The sequence below is a fragment of the Bubalus kerabau genome, chromosome 13 (genome assembly GCF_029407905.1).
Source record: "Bubalus kerabau isolate K-KA32 ecotype Philippines breed swamp buffalo chromosome 13, PCC_UOA_SB_1v2, whole genome shotgun sequence".
Classification (NCBI taxonomy): domain Eukaryota; kingdom Metazoa; phylum Chordata; class Mammalia; order Artiodactyla; family Bovidae; genus Bubalus; species Bubalus kerabau.
The window spans coordinates 31,419,240-31,439,525 of record NC_073636.1 but is presented as its reverse complement, the minus strand read 5'-3'; the positions used below and the strand labels follow the sequence as shown (position 1 = coordinate 31,439,525).

The following is a 20,286-nucleotide window of genomic DNA, read 5'->3' as shown; positions in this document are numbered from 1 at the left end:
CAACATTTAGCACTTTGCAGTTTAATTTAAAAGGATTACCTATTCTCTTAAATGCTTAAGCAGGGAAGCAAGTTGCAGTTATTGATTTTTCTCTGCATGTATTCTGTGAAAGCTGTATTTGCTCCTTCCCCAGGGAGCCTTACCCCCCGAACTGCATGCTTGCTGGTGACAGCTCAGACCTCTGATACATAACCAAAGACCTTGCCTAATATCCTTGCAACTGCTTGGGGAATTTTTATTAAGTAAAAGCATCATTAGAGTAGACAGGATGATGAAGTTTAATGAGCATCTTTTGTGCATGAGATTGTTAGTTTTGTTCTGCCAGAATCCTCATTTCTCTCCTCCAATGGGGCAGATAGTTAGTCTAGAATGTATGGGGTATTTTTAAAATCTGCCTCACGTTTTGTATTTTTTTGTGTAGTTTAATATCTGTCCTAAGCCAGCTACAGATTCTTCTTGGCTATTTATACAGATGCTGTTTGCACACATGTATGTGGATAATTTCTCTTTACACTATATGTTGGGGGCAGAGAGCAGTGAGGGTTATAATGGAGAATGTGAAAGACACCTCCTGGTGCTAGTGAATTTCATGGAACCATCTCTTGGAGGTTTGATCTCAAAAAATCATTGCCTTTTGAATTAATGAGACTTCTCATGGGAATATGGTAACTGTTCCCTTTTTTTCTTTAAGACTCAGCAATTTAAGTGCTAAGGTTCTGTCACCAACCCCTCAGAAGCTGCTAGATAGGATAAATAAAGATATGGCAAATGCTTATTAATAATCTGGGCTTCACACTTTGTCCACAGATTTATTTGCAGAGATTTTAAATTTAGCATCCTACCATAAGATTACAGATTAGACACAGAATGATTTCTCTCCATTATTGTCACTGGCCATATACTGAGATTTTTCAAATTGGTTCTTTTCTTGGTCTGTATAAGGACTTTCCATGGAAACACCCAAAACAACAGGAGGGAGGCATATGACAGGAGCAAATGACTTCAGCACAGCATATTGTACCTCTCATATACCTGGCATTCTGAAACATAATATTTACATAGCACACAATGTGCTTCCAGCAGTGCCTTGCGCATGTAGAATACAAAAGAAGTGAAGTCTGCTGTCCCCACCCTTGAGGAAATGGTAGGCTGATGAAGAGGACAAAACTGAGAAATCCAGAAAGATGCTGGTGGTGACGGTTGGTGGTTTAGTTGCTAAGTCTTGTCCAGCTCCGGCAACCCCACTGACTGCAGTCCGCCAGGCTCCTTTGTCCATGAGATTTCCCAGGCAAGAATACTGGAGTGGGTTGCCGTTCCCTTCTTCAGGGACTCTTTCTGACCCAGGGAGCAAGCCCATGTCTCTTGTATTGCAGACAGAGCCTTTACACTGAGCCACCAGGAAAGCCCATATACTTAATGCCTAGAGAATTTGAACTTTGGGGTCATTACCTGGGGGTGATCTGAACCTTCTTCTAATCCTGAGTTTCCTCGTTTGGAAAATGAACATAATGAAAGCCCTTCTTTCTTGGCTAGTTGTGGTAGTGAATGCTGACTGCATGGTGACCATATCTACCATGTGTCCTGATCAAGGCACTCTACTAGTCCTTGGAAATAACAGTCAAGAGCAGAAATTACTTTGTCTATTCTGAAGGACTTAACGATGAAATCTCAATAAACACCACAGAAAATTGTGAAGGCAGAAATTGAACAGGGGGCAGAGCAGAGAAAGCTGTGAAAAGCCTGAATATGTGGATGAGATCTGAGTTGTAGAAAGGAGGAGGGTGGGCATTCCAGGCAATAGTTACACAAATCAGCCAAAAACTGAGACCAGAAGGAATCCTGGCTGACAAAGGCCTTAGATGGGTTTAGCACTCAAAAGGTTTTTCAAATCACCTGCAAGGTGTAGGCAGTATGCAGATGTTCCCAGTTTTCAATAAACAGAGATTCCAGAATGATATCAGACTCTAAGGTTACTGAGTTGATAGGTGGCAAAGCTAACATTCAGCCTACCTTTCCTGCACTCTACACTGCCTTCCTCCAGACCAGGTTTCTGCATTTGGTCTGCTAGTGAACAGAGAGAGATGAAATCTGGCTGGGTAGGCATTACGTGGCATGTTCAGTGGATACTCAGTCACATACCAGGCTGGGTACTTGACCCCGTGGGTAGTGGATGCTGCTTGCCATGCATAAACAAAGGAGAGAGAATTCTGTCAGTTGTGTGTAGGACACATTGAAGGAAGGAAGGAATTGTTATCAAGGAGATCAGGAAGGGGGAATTCTCTGGTGATTGGGACTTGGTGTTTTCACTGCAGGGACCTGGGTTCAATCTCAGGTTGAGGATCTGAGATCCCATAAGTTGCACAGCATGGCCCAAAAAATGGAGACCGAGAAGGAACCTGTTAACACTAATCTAATGGCCATATTTTAGGGTAGAAGGAAAAGAGAATGAATAAAATCATAGGATGATATAAGAATAAATACCATGAAGCATCTTATTAATCCATTGAGTTGTGAACCTTTTGAGAAGCTGATGAAAGCTGTGTTCACTTTTCAGCTGAAAAAAGGTACATATAGCTTTGCTTGGAGCTTCAGATCCTCCCTTGCCACAGACAGAATTTCTATGGTAGAGGAGGATGAAATCAAATTAATAGGGTGACTGAAAAAAGAGGCAGGTGCCAGAATGACCTCATCATTTTGATCCTGGAGGTCTGGAGACATTAGAGGGACGTTGAGGAATTGGGGTAGGGAACTGTTGTGTGCATTTGGTTGGGTTTAATGGTTCAGTGTACAGGTGGGAGTTTTGGTGTAGCAAGGGTTGAAGATGGCAGTGATTTGGAGGGCTCATACTCAGAGATACTCATTGAAGCTACAAAATCAGATGATTGGTTTAGGGAAGAGAATACAATGAGCTAAAAGCAAAAACACAAGGACTATAGAATTGTCCAGGGGAAAAATAAGAGCAAGGATAGTGCATTGGAGCCGGGGGAGGAGACTTTTCAAGAAGGAAAAATGCGGTCCCCAGTGGTGTTCATTGTTGCAGTCATGAAGGGGTGTGAGGGTCTGAATGAGACCCTTGGATTGAACAGAAACAGTAAAACTCAAATGATTTCTTTTTCCCGCAAAATGAATATGCCCATGTTAAATAAATATACCCACGAATAATAGAAGAGCATGCATATCATCAGATCAGATCAGATCAGTCGCTCAGTCGTGTCCGACTCTTTGCGACCCCATGAATCGCAGCACACCAGGCCTCCCTGTCCATCACCAACTCCCGGAGTTCACTCAGACTCATGTCCATCGAGTCAGTGATGCCATCCAGTCATCTCATCCTCTGTCGTCCCCTTTTCCTCTTGCCCCCAATCCCTCCCAGCATCAGAGTCTTTTCCAATGAGTCAACTCTTCTCATGAGGTGGCCAAAGTACTGGAGTTTCAGCTGCTATAGCATCATGCCTTCCAAAGAAATCCCGGGGCTGATCTCCTTTAGAATGGACTGGTTGGATCTCCTTGCAGTCCAAGGGACTCTCAAGAGTCTTCTCCAACACCACAGTTCAAAAGCATCAATTCTTCGGTGCTCAGCTACTACTCAGTATAATGTTTGCTGAGAAATAAATGTATTCTCATTCTCGTGGGCTGAAATTGTTTGCTGTGCCATCTTAGATGTCACCAGGCAGGGGTGTTGAGTTGTGCGGAGTGTCGGGAGCCAGTGTGCAGACAACTTTAACACGATGCCTCTCAAGTGACCAGGCTGGTGACCTCTACTGTTCATGGTATCATTTCATGATGAACCCTCCAGAGCTGATCTTCGGCTGGGATTCTACAGACAGCTGCTGTGGTCAGGGTCCTCTCCCACAGGGACCAGACAAGAGCCCTCATGAGCTAAGTGATGCTGCCTCGTTCATCACCCGCAGCACAGGTCATCCATAGGCATCTCGCCTTTGAGGATTCTCTTCACTGTCAGAAGTCTGTTCATCAGACTCCTGAGCATAATTCATCCTTTCCTATCACTTTAACTGGTTCTCTGTTGATTTTCTTCCTTCCATGAACAGCTCCCAGTCATCCTCTGTAGACCCCAGCTTTCAGAGGAGAGAAGATTTTCCAAGACTCTGTGCCACAGGTTCACTCCGTATTCTGAACTGATCACTTCACCCACTGGTGACGGATGCTGCAGCCCCATCCGTGACAGGGAGCCAGTCTTCCTTGTCAGAGCTCTCACACTAGCATGACCAGATTTCAGTGCCCCCAGAAGCCTTCCCAAGGTAGAGTCTGCCCGCCCCGAGCTCATGATGGCAAAGCTGAACTCCTGGCTGTGCTCAGAGGCAGTGTCTGGGAAGCAGGAGGAATTGGCCAGCTTAGCCTGGGTCTTAGGCCTTCATGAGAGGTTAAAGGTGATGGCTGTTGCTCTGGAACAGCTGTTCTGTGCCTGCATACGAGACCCTGTCCGTGTCTGATTTAATCTCCCCCCACAAGCCCTTCAAGGTAGCAGTTTTCATCATTTTGCAGATGAAGACGTCAGACTATGGCAAGTTAGTCACCTGCTCAATGTCACACGTCCTTTGGAGCAAACAGGGTTCAGGAATGCAGATGCTTGAAACCCCAGGACTGTCCTCCAGAATCCCCCATGCAGTGAGCCAGGGCTCTTGTAGGGCCAGATGATGGGTACCACCTGAGCAGATCGCTGAAGGGATGTGCTCATCAAGAAGCATCTTGTGCCAGGATCCAAGGGTTAGTTGAAATCTTCGAAGATCAAGGAGGTGGAAGTTACATAATAAGAGGAGAGTATGGGAAGGTCAGGAGGACAGAAATCCATCCTGAAGGCTGCAGGTTGCATAGATCAGTCCTGTTTTTCACTTCCTGTATTTAATGATGCTGGTGAGGGAGAATGCTCCTCATTCCCAGAGGAGCGAACAGTTCATCCTTTAGCATGCCTTTCATATCCAAGCCAACCAACCCCAAGCCCCAATCCTAACCACCTCTTTTCTCTAACTCTGATGCACCAAGCCAATATTCCCCCTGATCCAGGCACTGGGCAACTGGAGATCACTTCTTTAGCTCTAGGCTCTGAGATTTTAATCAAATTATTCACCTACCCTGTTTCACCCATTCCTTTCTGTGAAACCACCCGTAAAGACTCTGGGCTTTGCTCTCCCCTGGGCTCCTCTGCCTCCCAGTCAACCTGGCGCTTCCCCATGTGGCCCTGCGCATAACTGCACGTGATAGGACTCCTTTCAGAGGCATGGAGCTATCCATCTTGTCACTGTCACATCTGTAAATTAAATTCTGGATGCATTTCAAACATGGACCATGACTATCAGCTTCAGCGCATAGAGGGAGCCAGGCCCATCCTGTCTCACTGTAGCAGAGAGGGGATAGTTGGCCTGCCCACCTCCTCCTCTTCTAGTAGACAGCACCCATTTTTCCTTGGAGACTCTCCTTCTGTGGCCTTTCTGCAACTTAGTTCTTAACTTTTCTTTCTTGTCAGGGAGTTGCTACCCCAGAAGAAAATTTCTCCTGCTAAAACTACGTAAAATCCCTCACAGACAGCCCCAGAGAGATTGAGTTACTGTATTGGTTCCCTGTTGCTGCGGATAACAAATTAAGATGATCTTAGTGGCCAAAAAGGGCTTCCCTGGTGATTCAGTGGTAGAGAATCCACCTGCCAACACAGGAAGCTCGGGTTCTATCCCTGGGTCGGGAAGATCCCCTAGAGGAGGAAATGAAAACCTACTCCAGTGTTCTTGCTGGGGAAATTTCATGGGCAGAGGAGCCTGGCAGGCTGTAGTACATGGGGTTGCAGAAGAGTCAGACATGACTTAGCCACTAAACATCAACACCAACCTAGCAGCCAAAAACAGAACAAATATATTCTCTCACAGTTCTGGGAGTCAGAAGTCTGAAATTTAGGTTTTCAGCAGGGTTTCGTCTTTTGGAGGCTCTAGGCAAGAATGTGTTTCCTCCCTTTCTGGGGTCTAGAGCCTGCCTGTAGTTCTCAACTGGCAGTCCCTTCCTCCTTCATCAAAGCCAGCATCTGAGCATCCCTGACTGCCCCTCCAGCACCCCCATCTCCCCTCTTAAGAGGATGCCTGGGATTATGTTGGCCCCACCCAGATAACCCAGGATCATCTCTCCATCTATGAACCTGTTTGCAAAGCAAAAATAGAGACAAAGATGTAGAGAACAAACATGGATACCAAAGGGGGAAGAAAAGATGGGATGAATTGGGAGATTGGGACTGACACATACACACTATTGATACTACATATAAAATGGATAGCTAATGAGAACCTACTGTAGAACTCAGGAACCCTACTCAGTGCTCTGTGGTGACCTCAATGGGAAGGAAATCCCAAAAAAAAGGAGGGAATATATGAATACCTGTAACTGACTGGCTTTGCTATACAGCAGAAACTAACGCAACAGTCAGCTCCAAGAAAAATTTTTTTCAAGTCCTTAGTCAGCTCTGCACTGTCCCTTTAGCAGTATAAGGTTACAGACCCCAAGGTCTCTGGGATCAGGATGTGGACATTTTGAGGGGCCATTATTCTGCCCCCTACACTTACTGAACAGAGGCCCCAGGGCTAATATGAATAGCTGAGGGAATCCAAGACTTGGGACCCCGAGATGCTCATCCTTCCTGCCCGGCCAGAGCCACATCTGCAGGTGGGAATGATTGCTCTGATGGATCCAGTCTACAGATGAGAGTGAAACGCGCTGTCATCTGGCACACAGCTGGAGCGGGGAGAGGATCCGCAGGGCAGAGTCATCCGCTGGTGACTCATGGAGGAAGTGGGACAGTGCCTTTAGCCTGAGTCGCTTTCTTCAAAGAGGACCCAAACCTTTCTTCCATATATGCTTGGAGATTTGGTGTCTGTAGAAAATACCATGTTATTTTTTGGAGGAAAAAGCCCTAGAGAAGTAATCATATAATTATCTTTATTTAATCACTCTAACCCCATGTCATGCCCTGGTGCCCGGTTTACCTCAGCATTACGGCCACCCTGTGAGAAAACAACATCATTTTTTCTTTAACAGATGAAGAAACGAAGGCACGGTGGGGATGAGGCTTGCTAATCACGTGCCTAGAACTGACAGCTCATAAGTGGCAAACTGAGACTTTTCAGTCTCCCTTTCGACACTTTGTAGTGAGTGGCTTGCTGTGTAGCCCCAGGAAGGCCTGGCACACAGTGGGGTCTGAGTCTAAAAAGGCAGGCGATGAAAGGTTGGAACATTCTAGTTCCTTCCTGAATAGAGGCGCCTTGTTGAGCCCCAGGCAGCTTTGGCACACCTGCTGAAATGACTTTGCTTCGTGACCGTTGTCAGGGCCTGGCAACACCGCCACTCCTTCCAAGAAGGCTTCCATGCCTGGGTGTTCAGGGTGTGGTGCGTAGCAGGCCCTCATTGAGTCTTTCATCTCTTCTCTCTCCTCTGAACTCTTTTTTTCTCTTGATACCACTTTCCCAGCCCCTGAGTCTTTACCAGGTTTCCAAGTTCACAAACGAGGGAGCTGTGTATCTACAGATTTTTGTGATCCTTACAGTTGGATGTTATCTGTGAGCAAGAATGAATATAGTGATAAGAGTTTGGAAAGTAAGGGAGAGACCCTGAAGCTGTGAGAAAGTGATTACAGTGGAAGATGCTGAGACCATAGATGCCTTTGTGGGTGCTCAAAACAGTCAGACCTTGGCTTCGTGCCAGGTGGGAGGAGCTTGGGAGACCAGAGCCCCACCCCCACCCCCAGGTCCCCTTGTGCACATCCGGCTGTAGCACTAAGCTGCTAATCTTTAGGAAAGCAGCATCCTGGAGGAGGAGGAGGAGAGGGGCAGACGCTATGGGAGGATCAGCTTGTCTGATATAGGTGAAGAATGTAACACACAGCTCTCCTTTGGCTCAGTTTGCTCTCCCTATTCTGGTGCATCCAGGAGAGAAGCTGGCAGGGTGGGGGAAGGGGTGCACAAGTTGGAACCCCCTAGAAAATGCAAAACCATCTTTCCACCTCAAGGTCCTTAACCCCATTTCCTCTGCAGAGTCCCTTTGGTCATGTAAGGTGACAACAGCAAGTTCTGGGGAATTAGGACAGGGACATCACTGGGAGTCAGAGAAGGCAATGGCACCCACTCCAGTACTCTTGCCTGGAAAATCCCATGGACGGAGGAGCCTGGTAGGCTACGGTCCATGGGGCCGCTAAGAGTCGGACACGACTGATCGACTTCACTTTCATGCATTGGAGAAGGAAATGGCAACCCACTCCAGTGTTCTTGCCTTGAGAATCCCAGGGACGGGGGAGCCTGGTGGGCTGCCGTCTATGGGATTGCACAAAGTCGGACACGACTGAAGTGACTTAGCAGCAGCCGTAGCAGCATCACTGGGAGTGGGACTGGTAACAGTGGTAAAGCCGGATTGGCTGAACCTTCCTTTCTGCCTAAACCAATGTTTCTTTGCCTGGATCCAGGACTACCAAATGTCTACAACATAGACTTTGAGGGGAACCAACTTCTCCTTTTAAAGTGTAGGAGTAATGCATGTATGTGGAATCTAAAAAAATAGTACAGATGAACCTATTTGCAAAGCAGAAATAGAGACACAGTGAGCAAGCAAATGGACAGCACATGGGGAAGGGAGGGTGGGCTGAGTTGGGAGATTAGGATTGACATACACTACCATGTGTAAAATAGATAGCTAGTGGGAACCTGCTATATAATGCAGGGAACTCTACTCAGTGCTCTGTGGTGACCTAGATCGGAAAGAAATCCAAGAGAGGGGACATATGTATATGGAGCTGATTCACTTTGCTGCACAGCAGAAACTAATGCAGTATGTAAAGCAATGACACTCCAGTTTTCTTAAAAAGTGTAGGGAGGGGGCCATGTGTAGGTTTAAAGATCCATTTTCCTGGATGGCAGGTTCTCTTGGGGATGTTTCTGCTGTGGACGCTGGGCAGGACTGGGCCTGCCTCTCTATTCAGTTAGATTCCATTCAGAAGTCTTCTATCAGCAGTCTCCAACCTTTTTGGCACCAGGGATTGGTTTCACGGAAGACAGTTTTTGCACGGATGGTGGGGTGAGGGGAATGGTGGTTGGCAGATGAGTCAAACATGTTACGTTTATGGTACATATTATTATTACTCTATCCGCTCCATCTCAGATCATCAGATATGAGGTCTGAGAGGTTGGGGACCCCTGCTCTAAGGGAACTTCTACAGGCGTTAAATGCTAACTTACAGGCTCTGATGTGATGTGTTGAGGACATGTAGTTCCTCCTTGATGCTCCCCTTTATCTGGAGAATGTTCCCAGCACCTGGCTGGACTCCACATTCTTCAGCTTGTAAGTCTGCTGCCACACTCTACATTCTAGACTTCTTGCGAACAGAGACCCAAGTTCATGACCACTGTTGGTAGATCCTGCTTCCGAGGAGATGCTCGGAAGCCTCTGGAGAAGCAGACTGCGGTATGACCTGTCAAAACTCAGAGTCCAGCTTTGCCTAAGCGCCCCGTCAACTGGACAACCCCAGGCACCAGGTCTGTCCCTCAGCTCATCAACCGCAGCATCAGTGTCACTGGGAGCATGAGTGTAGCCAAGTTCAGGAGAGGGTGTCAGTTAGCCACGTGGATCCTGGAAGATGGGGCGCCTTGTACAGGAAGGTCAGTGTTTGTGTCCACCCCGTTCAGTGTGGGGTCAGGTATTGCCTCTCTTAGGGAAGCACTGACACACCCACTGGCCTCTATCGGGGACACAGTTATAGCAACAAGGGGAGTTAAGGTTGAGCTGTTTTCACTTTCGGGTGGCTTTTAATTTAGTTTAACCAGAATGACTCATAAATTACCGATTAATTACTGTCTGCTATCAGGTTCAGTCCCCTCAGCCACAGAGCCAGCTCTGCTCCGCGATGGATGCCGTGGCTGTGATTATAGGGTACTTCGTCAACATTTAATCAGCGGTGCTTATTAATGTGGCATTGATGGGTGGTCGCCACCCCAGTGCCATCCATCACGGGTGAGCAGCCAGCGCAGGCTCGGACACCATCGCTCTCTGTCGCATCACCCAGCCCCAGGGCTCTTGGGCCGGCGTGCTGCTCACTTTGCACTAAGGGGACACTCTGTCTTTTCAATTCAGCCAAGTTTTGGTCACTGTTGATTCCAATACTCACGAACTGTGGAGCTTCAGTCTGGAGCGGCCAAGCTGAGCCTCACGTTTTTCCTAGTCCTGGTCTCTCTTCCTTAGCCCACAGAGTGTATGATTCCAGGAGACTGGTCCAGAATTGGACTTCATGGCATGGTGGAGTGAGTAAGAGAGAGAGAGAGAGAGAGAGAGTGTGTGTATGCACATGTGTAAATCCAGCATATGACCCAGAGGAAACAAAAATGCCCTTGTGGTATTCATAGCCTCCCTCAATATGCCTGGAGATGAATCTGTTGATGAAAATCTGCCAGGAGAAGCGTCTCTTGTGTTCACAAGGTGGATCTCACAGTTTCCCTTCTCTCTCTTTTCAGCCTCTACGGCAGACACATGCAGGCAAACCCAGAACCACCGAAGAAAAATAATGACAAATCGAAAAAGATCAGCCGGAAACCCCTGGCAGCCAAAAATAAATAAGGGGTCGGCCTGAGCTGGACTTCCGGTCACTTCTCTCATCATTACTTCTGTTCTCTCTTTTCTGTCTCACAAATGAATACTCTGTGTATGTGTTTGTTTTGTTTTTCTCTTTCTAATGCTTACCACCTTACCTTAAGTTCTTTCGGTAGGTGGTGGATTTTTTATAAGTTCTTCGAACCATTTCCATTTGTTTTCTTAAAATTACCCAAGGCAGGAAACAAAGCCTTAATTCAGCTGCAAGTTCCATAGAAGGCACAGCTTTCAACTTCTTGAATAGATGTTCACAGAGTTGCTTATTATGAAAAGAATAATTAAAATCTTGTAATCATTTAAATGCCACACTTAACACTGTTCACCCTTCTGTTAATTCACACAACTCATTATTTTTGCTTTGTTCAAAGTTTTCCTTCACCACTGAGATATTATGTCAGTTTACAAATGATTTTAATAAAATCAAACTTGTGTCACATGTTGTTTCTTCAATTTAAAAAAAAAATTGAATCTTGGCATATACCTTTTCTTGTTGACTTTTACCCCACCATGATCTATCTCGTCCAATTTATTGGTCGTCGATGATAAATTCTGAAACTTTCTGTGAAAGAAATGCAGAATTAAATGAGTTGGTTTCTTCTCACATTGATATGTCAGTTTTTTTTTTTCTTCTCTCTTTGAAGACTGTTTCTAAATTAGGAAGAAGCAGAAAAACAAATCTCTAGAAGATTTTGCCAAAGGATTTTGGAAAGCAGCATTTCTTAGCTGAAGGAATGGTGACTTCTGCCAGTGGCTGGTCGATGAGAGCTGTGAAACGGAGAGAGAAAAATACTCGTCTGTTTCTTGTCACTGCAGAAAATCTGCTCATATGAGAGCATTCTTCTAAGTGACTTTGATGATGCCAAAGGAGTCGTGTAAATGTGCACACTCAGTACCACTCCCAGAGTAGAAACTGCAGCGGCAAAATCATTCAACAAATCATTGTTTAACATCGGTGATAGGCAGCTTTGTTTTTACCTACAGTTGATATGTATGTCAGTGGAAACAAATCCAAGGAGAACGTTTGTGCTAAAAAGACTGCCAACCCTGAAATGTCTCAAAAGATGTGTGAAGATGTAACATACTCAGGTGGATTGTCTGTCTGTACCCCGGCATCCTCTTCTCTCCATCTTACAGTTGAAATCCTGAGACCAGGACCCCTGGAACCCACAAAAACCCAACCAAAAATCCTGAGATGGACTTTGCATTTGAGTCAGAGAGGTCACTACTGAAGGTCTGTATACTTCTTGCTTCAGGATAACTTCCTGAGAAAACATTGACCATGGGAAGAGGAATCCCCAGCTGCCATCACCTGTTTGGAAATTTGGTTGATATAATTTTTCTAGGTACCATCTTTGCCTCAGTCTGAATTTTCTAATTGATTTTTTTTTTTTTTTTAGCTCTTGAAATTACAGGAAGAACAATACCTCTACTATGGTTGATTGGAAAGACTTTATCTAAAATTAAACTAGCAACAAAGCCTTAGTAAAAACTATCACAGTATAGTCTTGAATAATTTTTTTTTTAAAGATAAACACTCTAGATAGAAATATGAGCAATACACATAAATTCACAAAGAGAAAATAATCTTCAAGAAACATGGGGGAAAAACATCTAGACTCAAGAGTAATCCAAAAAATACAAATCAAAGCAAAAATAAGACATGCATAGCAATGAGAAATGTGCATATATTTTTAAAGGTAATATTAAGTGCTGGAGGAGCAGTAAGAGATAAACATTCTTTATACACTGCTCTTGGGAATATAAATTTCTCTCCAGAAAGTGGTAGAAATCTGAAAATAAGTAGCAGAACTTGCAAATTGTGTCCTCTGACCCAGTACTTTCATTTCTAGGAATTTATCCTGAGGAAATGGTCAGAGTTGCACACACAGCTCTGTTTGAAAAATGCTTCTATAGGTTTATAGACACAGTGGAAATGTGGTGAAAGCTAAATGCCCACATATGGAAGGAGAGTTAATTGTGTATCCACATGATGAACTTTTAGATATTAAACATCATTGAACAACATCTAGGGGCAAAGGGAGATAATCATATTATCCAGTTAATTAAGAAACAAAAACAAAAAAAGACTTAAAAAACTGGAAGTGTGGTTCCAATTGTGGAAAAAAAGGAAATGTGTTTATAATATGTATGTACAGAAAAATCAAGTGGAAATGGACTGGAATTTTATGGCTGATAAATTATTTCCTTGGTAGATTAAAATGTTTTAAATCGTCTTTTTTATATCCTGTACTTTAAATTCTCTGTAATAATCCTGTGTGTCTTCATAATCAGAAAATATTAAATGAGTATCTTTTCAAAATAGAATCGGTATATTATACAACCCGGAAAATGTGATCATATATTTAAGTACAAAGCGTACTATAAAATCTCAAGTTGGCTTTCTGTTTCTTCTTTTTATTATCATCAAAGTGCATTTTCACATCTTCTCCTGCAGTTTTTTTGGTTACTCAATAAGTGGATTAACGAAATACGGTTCAAAAGGTTGCACTTCATTCTCCCAGTTTTATTGTGATACATTTGCCAAACACTGTGTAAGGTTTACATTATAAATGAATTGACTTATGTATATGGTGAAATGATGAGTACAGTCATTTTAGTTAACATTTATCATCTCGTATTAATACGACCCCCCAAAGAAAAATAGTTTATTTCTTTGTTTTGAGAACTCTGCTCTCTTGACAAGTTTTAAATATGCAATCCAGCAGTGTTACGTGATATCCATAGTACTTATTTATACCTGGCACTTTATACCTTTTGACCATTGTCATCTAATTCTTCCACCCTCTCTCCCCACCTCTGGTAACTGCAAACCTGATCTCTTTTCCTATCATTTTATTTTGATTTGGTTTTAATTTTTAGAATCTACAAGTGAGATCATACAGTATTTGTCTGACTTAACTCACTTTGCATAATATCCTCCAGGTCCATCCATGTTGCCACAAATGGCAGGATTTCCTTCTTTTTATGGCCAACCATATTCCATTTATATCACACAATTTCTATATCCAGTCATCCATCGATGGACACTGACGTCGTTTCCATGTCTTAGGTATTATGAGTAATGCTGCTATGGACGTGGGGGTGCAAATATCTCTTTGACATAGTATTTTCATCTTTTGGATATATTCCCAGAAGTGGAATTGCTGGATCATATGGTAGTTCTATCTTTAATTTTTGTGAAACTTCTTTAGTGTTACCCATAGTAGCTGCACCAATTAGAGTCCCACAAACAGTACACCAGGGTTCCCTTTTCTCCATATCCTCTCCAGCACTTTTTCCCTTATCTTTCTGATGATAGGCTTTCTAACCAATGTGAGCTGATCTCGATTTTGATTTGCATTTCCCTGAGCAAAATATTGAGTACATTTTCATGTACCTGTGGTCATTCATCTATCTTCTTTGAAAAAATGTCCATTCAGATGTTTTGTCAGTTGTTTAATTGAATTATTTGATTTATTGCTATTGAGTTGTGTGATTCTATCTTTTGGATATTAACCCCGTATCATGCAAATAGTTTGCATTTTTTCCCCATTCCATCCATAGGTTGCCTTTCTGCTTTGTGGGTGGTTTCCTTCGCTGTGCAGAAGCTTTTCAGTTTCAGGTAGTGACACTTGTTTTTTTGTTGCTTGTGCTTTAGTTGTTATCATCTTGAAAATTATTGTGAAGATCTATATCATAGAGCTATTTTTCAGTGGTTTTTTTTCTAGAAGTTTTACAGTTTCTGGTCTTATATTTAAGTTGATACATTTTGAGTTAAATTTTGTGGGTGTTATAAGTTAAGAATCTAGCTTCATTTACATGTGAATATCAGTTTTCCCAGCACCATTCATTGAAGAGACTGTCTTTTCTTCACTGAGTATTCTTGGCCCTCTTGTCAAACTTTAATTGACTGTGTATGCGTGGGTTTATTTCTGAGCTCCTGATTCAGTCCCATTGTTCAGGGTGTCTGTTCTTATGCTAGTACCGTACTCTTAATTATTATGTTGTTCTTTAAGTCACTGAGTCATGTTCAACTCTTTGCGACCCTATGGACTGTAGGCCGCCAGACTTCTCTGTCCATAGGATTTCCCAGGCAAGAATATTACAGTGGGTTGCCATTTCCTTCTCCATGGGGTCTTCCTGACCCAGTGATCAAACCCACGTCTCCTGCACTGGCAGGCAGATTCTATACCACTGAGCCAGCAGGGAAGCCCTTTAATTACTCTAGCTTTATAATAAAAGTTGAAATCAGAAAACGTGATGCCTCCTGCTTTGTACTTCTTTCTCAGGATTGCTTTGGCAGTTTGGAGTCTTTTGTGCTTCTATGTCAGCTTTATGATTATTTTTCTACATCTGTTTAAAAAAATGCCTTTGGAATATTGATATAGATTGCTTTCAGTCTATGTATGGCTTTCATTAATATGGACTTTAATATTAAAATCCCACGGACAGAAGAGCCTGGTGGGCTGCAGTCCATGAAGTCACAAAGAGTCAGGCATGACTGAGCAGCTAATACTAACTAATATTAATCCTTCTAGTCCATTAACGTGGGCTATCTTTCCATTTATTTTTGTCTTCCTCAGTTTTTTTTAAATCAATATCTTTTTAAGTTGTAGAGATCTTTCACTTACTGAAATTTATGTATTTTTTTGATGGGATCATTTTCTTTGTTATTCAGATAATTCATTATTATATAGAAATGCTTCTGATTTTTGCATGTCAGTTTTGTATCCTGCAGCTTTACAGAACTCCTTGATTAGATCTCACATGCCCAGGGGTTGAGCCCCACAGATTCTTGGGTTATCTGTGAGGTTAGAGCACAGTGGGAATCCCCAGGAAACCACCTACAGTGTAGGGAAAGTGGACATCCCCCCAGCTCTCCTTTCCCCACTGGAGAACCATAGACTCAGGGCAGAAAGCGGTGCTTTGCTGACCTGGGGGAGGGACACGTGGTCAGCGTGTAGCTGCCCCTCTTGTCCTTCTAATGTGGTCTGTCAGGGCCTCTGTGATGATGAGGGTGCTTCAGCCTTACCCCTGTTTCCTAGATTTTTCTCAGCGGCATCTCATCCATGAAGAGCTTTCAGTTGTTCTCGTGAGGGGAATGAAGCTGGGAAAGACCTGTGTCACCATCTTGTGACTTGACTGTCTCCAAAACACAGCTTTATGGCAAAAATGCTGGGGTTGCCTTGCAGCCTCTCAAGAGAGCCTCTACTCCAGGGCTCTAAGCCTGTGTGGGAACCCATGATCTTTTTATTCCTTGTTTGAGACATCTTTCCTTGGACTTCACTTTTTGTAGGAGACTGGTCTTGCCCATGTGCTCACTACTGCAATCTAGTCTTGTGTAGGTAAATGCATTCCGTCGTTGCAATACCTTGTGAGGTTGGCAGGGCAGGATTGCGTACATTGTCTAATGGTTCTCAGATCTCTAAGGAGCGTGCTTCTCTTCTTTACTAGAAGTTCAGTGTTCTGTTAATGAATGTATTGATTTTCTTTCCAGTTAAGGTAGAAGCAAGCAGGCAAGGGGAAGCCGGTGGTAAAAGTTAGGGTTGGGGAGAGAGGTTCAGGTTAAAGAGTTGTTCGTTTGGGTTTTGTTGGTTGGTTTTTGTTTAAAATGCAAGTGACTTGTATACTTTTTTGTGTGACTGCATCTCGCAGCTTGCAGGATCTTAGTTCCCCAATCAGGGATTGAATTCAGGCCTCTTGAAGTGTAAATGTAGAGTCCTAACCACTGGACCACTAGGGAGGTCCCTGGACATTTTTTGTTTTGTTTCGTGGGTTTGGAGGGGTTTTTTTGTTTTGTTTTTTGCTTCAAGACTGCAGACACTTTACCATTTTTATGTGCATTTGGAATCTCGGAAAAGGTACTATATTATGCAGGGCAGAATCCCTTTTTCACTAACCACTGTTACCTGTACACCGCACCACACTCGTAGCCTGTGGAACACATGGGGATACATTCTCCATAGTACCAAGAAGCTAGCCTAGAGTCACAGCAGATTCATTCTATAGAATAGAAACTGCTCAGAAGCCACTTAGTATAGGTGAATCCTCACTATGTTAAGTTGGAATAGAGAACGAAAATCACGTGAATCTGGGAGGAACTGAAAATCATAGTGTCAAAAATCAGTTGCCAGAAGTATACATCCAAAGTTGACCCTACATTCTTGCTTTTATCTACCCTCACACACTGTGTATTAACTATGTATTCCTTGCAAAGTTAAGTTTCTAACAAAGCTTCCTGGTCATGATATCCCACCTGGACCCTTGAGAAGATCTGCTAGGCTTTACCTTCAGAATATAATCAGAATTTCAGACTTCATAGCATCTTCCAGCCACCGTTTCTTCTCACCTGGGTACTGCAGCTTCTTCCAGTTGGCCTGCCTGTGGTCCCTCTAGCTTTCTTATAGTCTGTGTCCAACAGTAATCTTTGTAACACAGACATCAGGACCTACTTCTGGCATCTTCACCGACCTTTGCTTTTGCTCAGGATAAAAGCCCCAGTTACCATGGTCTGCATGGTCACCTGTACTCTGCCTTCCTTTTTTTTTTTTTCTTTAATCAATTTTTGAAATATTTATTTGGCTGCACTGGGTCTTAGTTATGGCATGCAGGATCTTTAGCAGTGTTATGCAAACTCTTAATTGCAGCATGTGGTATCTAGTTCCCTGACCAGGAATCGGACCCGGGGCCCCTGCATGGGGAGCATGGAGTCCCAGCCACTGGGCCACCGGGTAAGTCCCCTGCCTTCCTCCTTCTCCTCCAGGTTTTCCCACTTGATCCACTCCAACCCTCAGATTCTCCCCACTTCAGAGCTTTTGTGCCTTCTGTCCCCTTTCTAGAATGTTCTCCCAAATAGAACTCCCTCACCAACTTCAAATCTTTGTTAAGGAAAAAAAAAAAAAATCACTCACAATCAGGCCTGCCTTGATTAATCTGTTTTCAATTGTAGTTTGTTTATTGCCTCTGTCCTACCCCCAGGATGTCGGGTCCATGAGGATAAGAGTCAGCAAAGTATGGGCCACAGGCCAAGCGCAGCCTGTGCCTGTTTTTGCAAATAAAGTCTCACTGGAACACGGCCACTCCCGCTCAATTACAGAGCGTGTCTGGCTGCTTTTGTGCTGTCACAGCCAAGCTGGCTAGTTGTGACGGAGACTGGCGCGTATTTTGGCCCACAAAGCTGAAGGCAGCTACTGTCTGGCCCTTAAGAGAAATAGCTGGCTAGGCTTATTTTCCATCAACTCTTATATCTCCTGGACTTTGAATGGGGCATGGATTTCTCCTGTAGCAGCTTGAACTTGAAGGGCCCTGCACCTCAATTTCCCTGTTACAAGTTCCATAGGAAGGCGCTCCCCCACCAAGATAAAGATCCAAAAGTGCTCTGGTTAGTGTGAGTCAATTTTGATATTTGGCAAAACTAATACAATTATGTAAAATTTTTAAATAAAATTTCAAAAAAATTTCAAAAGGATCTTGACCAAACTATAATTCTCTGAGAACCGATGTGTAAAGATGGCAGGACTGGGACTTCACTGGTGGTCCAATGGCCAAGACTCTGTGCTTCCAGTGCAGGAGTCTGGCTTCAGTCCCTGGTCGGGGAACTGGATCCCAAATGTCACAGCTAAGAGTTCACGTGTTGCAACCAAAGATTCCACATGCTGCAACTGAGACCTGACAAGGCCAAATAGATAAATATTTAAAAAATGAAGATGCCAGGACCAACAACTAAAGATTTAAGGCTATTGGTTTCTGTTCTACCTGGACACTCTGTGACCTCAAATCAGGCATTAATCATTGCTGTATATATGTCTCCATCTGGAATATGATTGTAATCTCATCCTGCATTTACTGTGTGTATGGTATTAATTGTGTAATCACATATCTATATGCATATATGTACATATACACATATATGAATATATATATATGTCATTGATCCTTCCATCAATAACCTGAGAATATCCCTATGCATTTTAGAAATAACCCAGGGTTCTCTAATATTAACACTGCATATAAATATGTTGTGATATTACCTCTTACCTCATGCTGCTTTACACATCATAGAATTTAGTCACTTAACATTGCCTAACTTTGTCCTGAATACACTGTGTATTACTAACAGCAATACTTTTATCAAGGAAAATATATAAAATTAAAAAATATAAATATATAAAATATAAATATATATATAAAATAAAAAAATACTTCCATATCTCAGACCCTTTAGTTATGTTTTCTTTTGCTCTTATTCTATGCTTATCTTCATTTTGTAGGAAACTTGACCTCAGATTAAGGAGCTTTCTTAAGGACCCGGAGCTATTGAGTGGCAGAGAAGAGATGGTAAAGAAGGCTCTTTTGGTTCTAGAGCTCAAGCCATTTCCTCAGTACCACATGGCCACTGTGCTGTCAAGCATCACTCACTCAATCTCTCCAAAAGGGCCTTCCCTTCCCTCCATCTCTGAAATTGGAGCTTCTGTTTATGATCTCTTGAAATGGTCAGTTTATTAATGCATTGAGGCTGGTGCATGATGGCAGCCTGGTTAGTGAGGCATCATCCCACTTCTGTCTGTGCTGAGCCCTTGGTGTCGACTATCTGTCTCTGTTCCCCAAGTTGGATATGGTGACGGCATCTCTCTGATGGCCAGTGAGGCACTGACTGAAGCAAGCGGGCCCAACTCCTGAGAACAGCTCTGCCCTTTTCCTGATGGTCCCATCAAAGGAATATTTTTCTCCAAAGGGTATTCTTTCCCATGACCTGCCCAGCAAAGAGCAATCCACTGTGAAATAGGCAGCAGGTGGTTTGGGGTTTCATTTTCAAATACTTGTGGCCAGGCAGGAGCAGACCACCTGATTTTGGTTTGATTAGATCACAGACCAAAGAGAAAGCCCATCTCATTCACCCTGGCACCCTGGTCTCCTTCTCCTGGGCAGAGTACCTAGAATATATTGACATTCAAATCTTGTTGGATGAATAAATACTTTCCACTGTGTATTTCTAATGTCTTGTTGCTATTGTACCTAAGTATTTATACTGACTTTATTAATGAAGAGGCCAGGTCTCCAAATGGCGTATTTAGAGACTTTCTGAAAAATCAGGCAGTACCTCTAAAAGTTTGCAGGTTTGGGAATTGGGTGTGAACTAAGTAAACAGAATTGGGTGAGAAGGTAGTGTTATCAGAAACATTAGTGTTTCCTCTAATTAGGAAAAATGTGCCATCTCCAGCTTCTTCTGGGATGTGTCAACCCCTCACATAAGAAGTAAAAAAGCCATTTTCGCACAGGTGACAGTACACTCACAGCTCTCTGAGGTCAAGAATTCTGTTCCAGTGGGGCTTCCCTGGTGGTCCAGAGGCTAAGACTCTGCGCCCACAATGCAGAGGGCCCAGATTAGGGAACTAGATCTCACATGTCCCAAGTAAGAGTTTGCATGCTGCAACTAAAGATTCCACATGGTGCAACTGAAAGACCCCACGTACTGCAACTAAGGACCCTTCATGCTGCTGCTAAGATCAGGCACAGCCAAAAAAAAAAAAAAAAAAAAAAACCTCTCACACCCTGGAAAGCATTCTAGTTTGCATATTCACAGGATCAGGTTGGTCTCTGGAGGCACGGTTCTCCTGATACTTTTGCTACCCAGCCCGCTCTGAAATTGGCATTTTCTGTGTA

General features: G+C 43.5%; 1 protein-coding gene across 6 annotated transcripts in view; it reads left to right on the top strand.

Moving 5' to 3' along the window:
* Positions 1–12,857, top strand: part of RSU1 (Ras suppressor protein 1) — a 205,115-nt gene extending 192,258 nt beyond the window's left edge. For 4 of the 6 annotated variants that reach the window (XM_055543903.1, XM_055543902.1, XM_055543912.1 and 1 more), the window contains one exon: positions 10,488–11,057. In XM_055543903.1, the coding sequence (XP_055399878.1) occupies positions 10,488–10,590 (103 nt within the window). In that variant the 3' untranslated portion in view covers positions 10,591–11,057. Of the gene's footprint in view, positions 1–10,487; positions 11,058–11,264 lie in introns of those variants that run through there. The other 2 variants (XR_008701464.1, XM_055543908.1) reach the window with 2 other exon arrangements.
* The last annotated feature ends 7,429 nt before the right edge of the window (positions 12,858–20,286 follow it).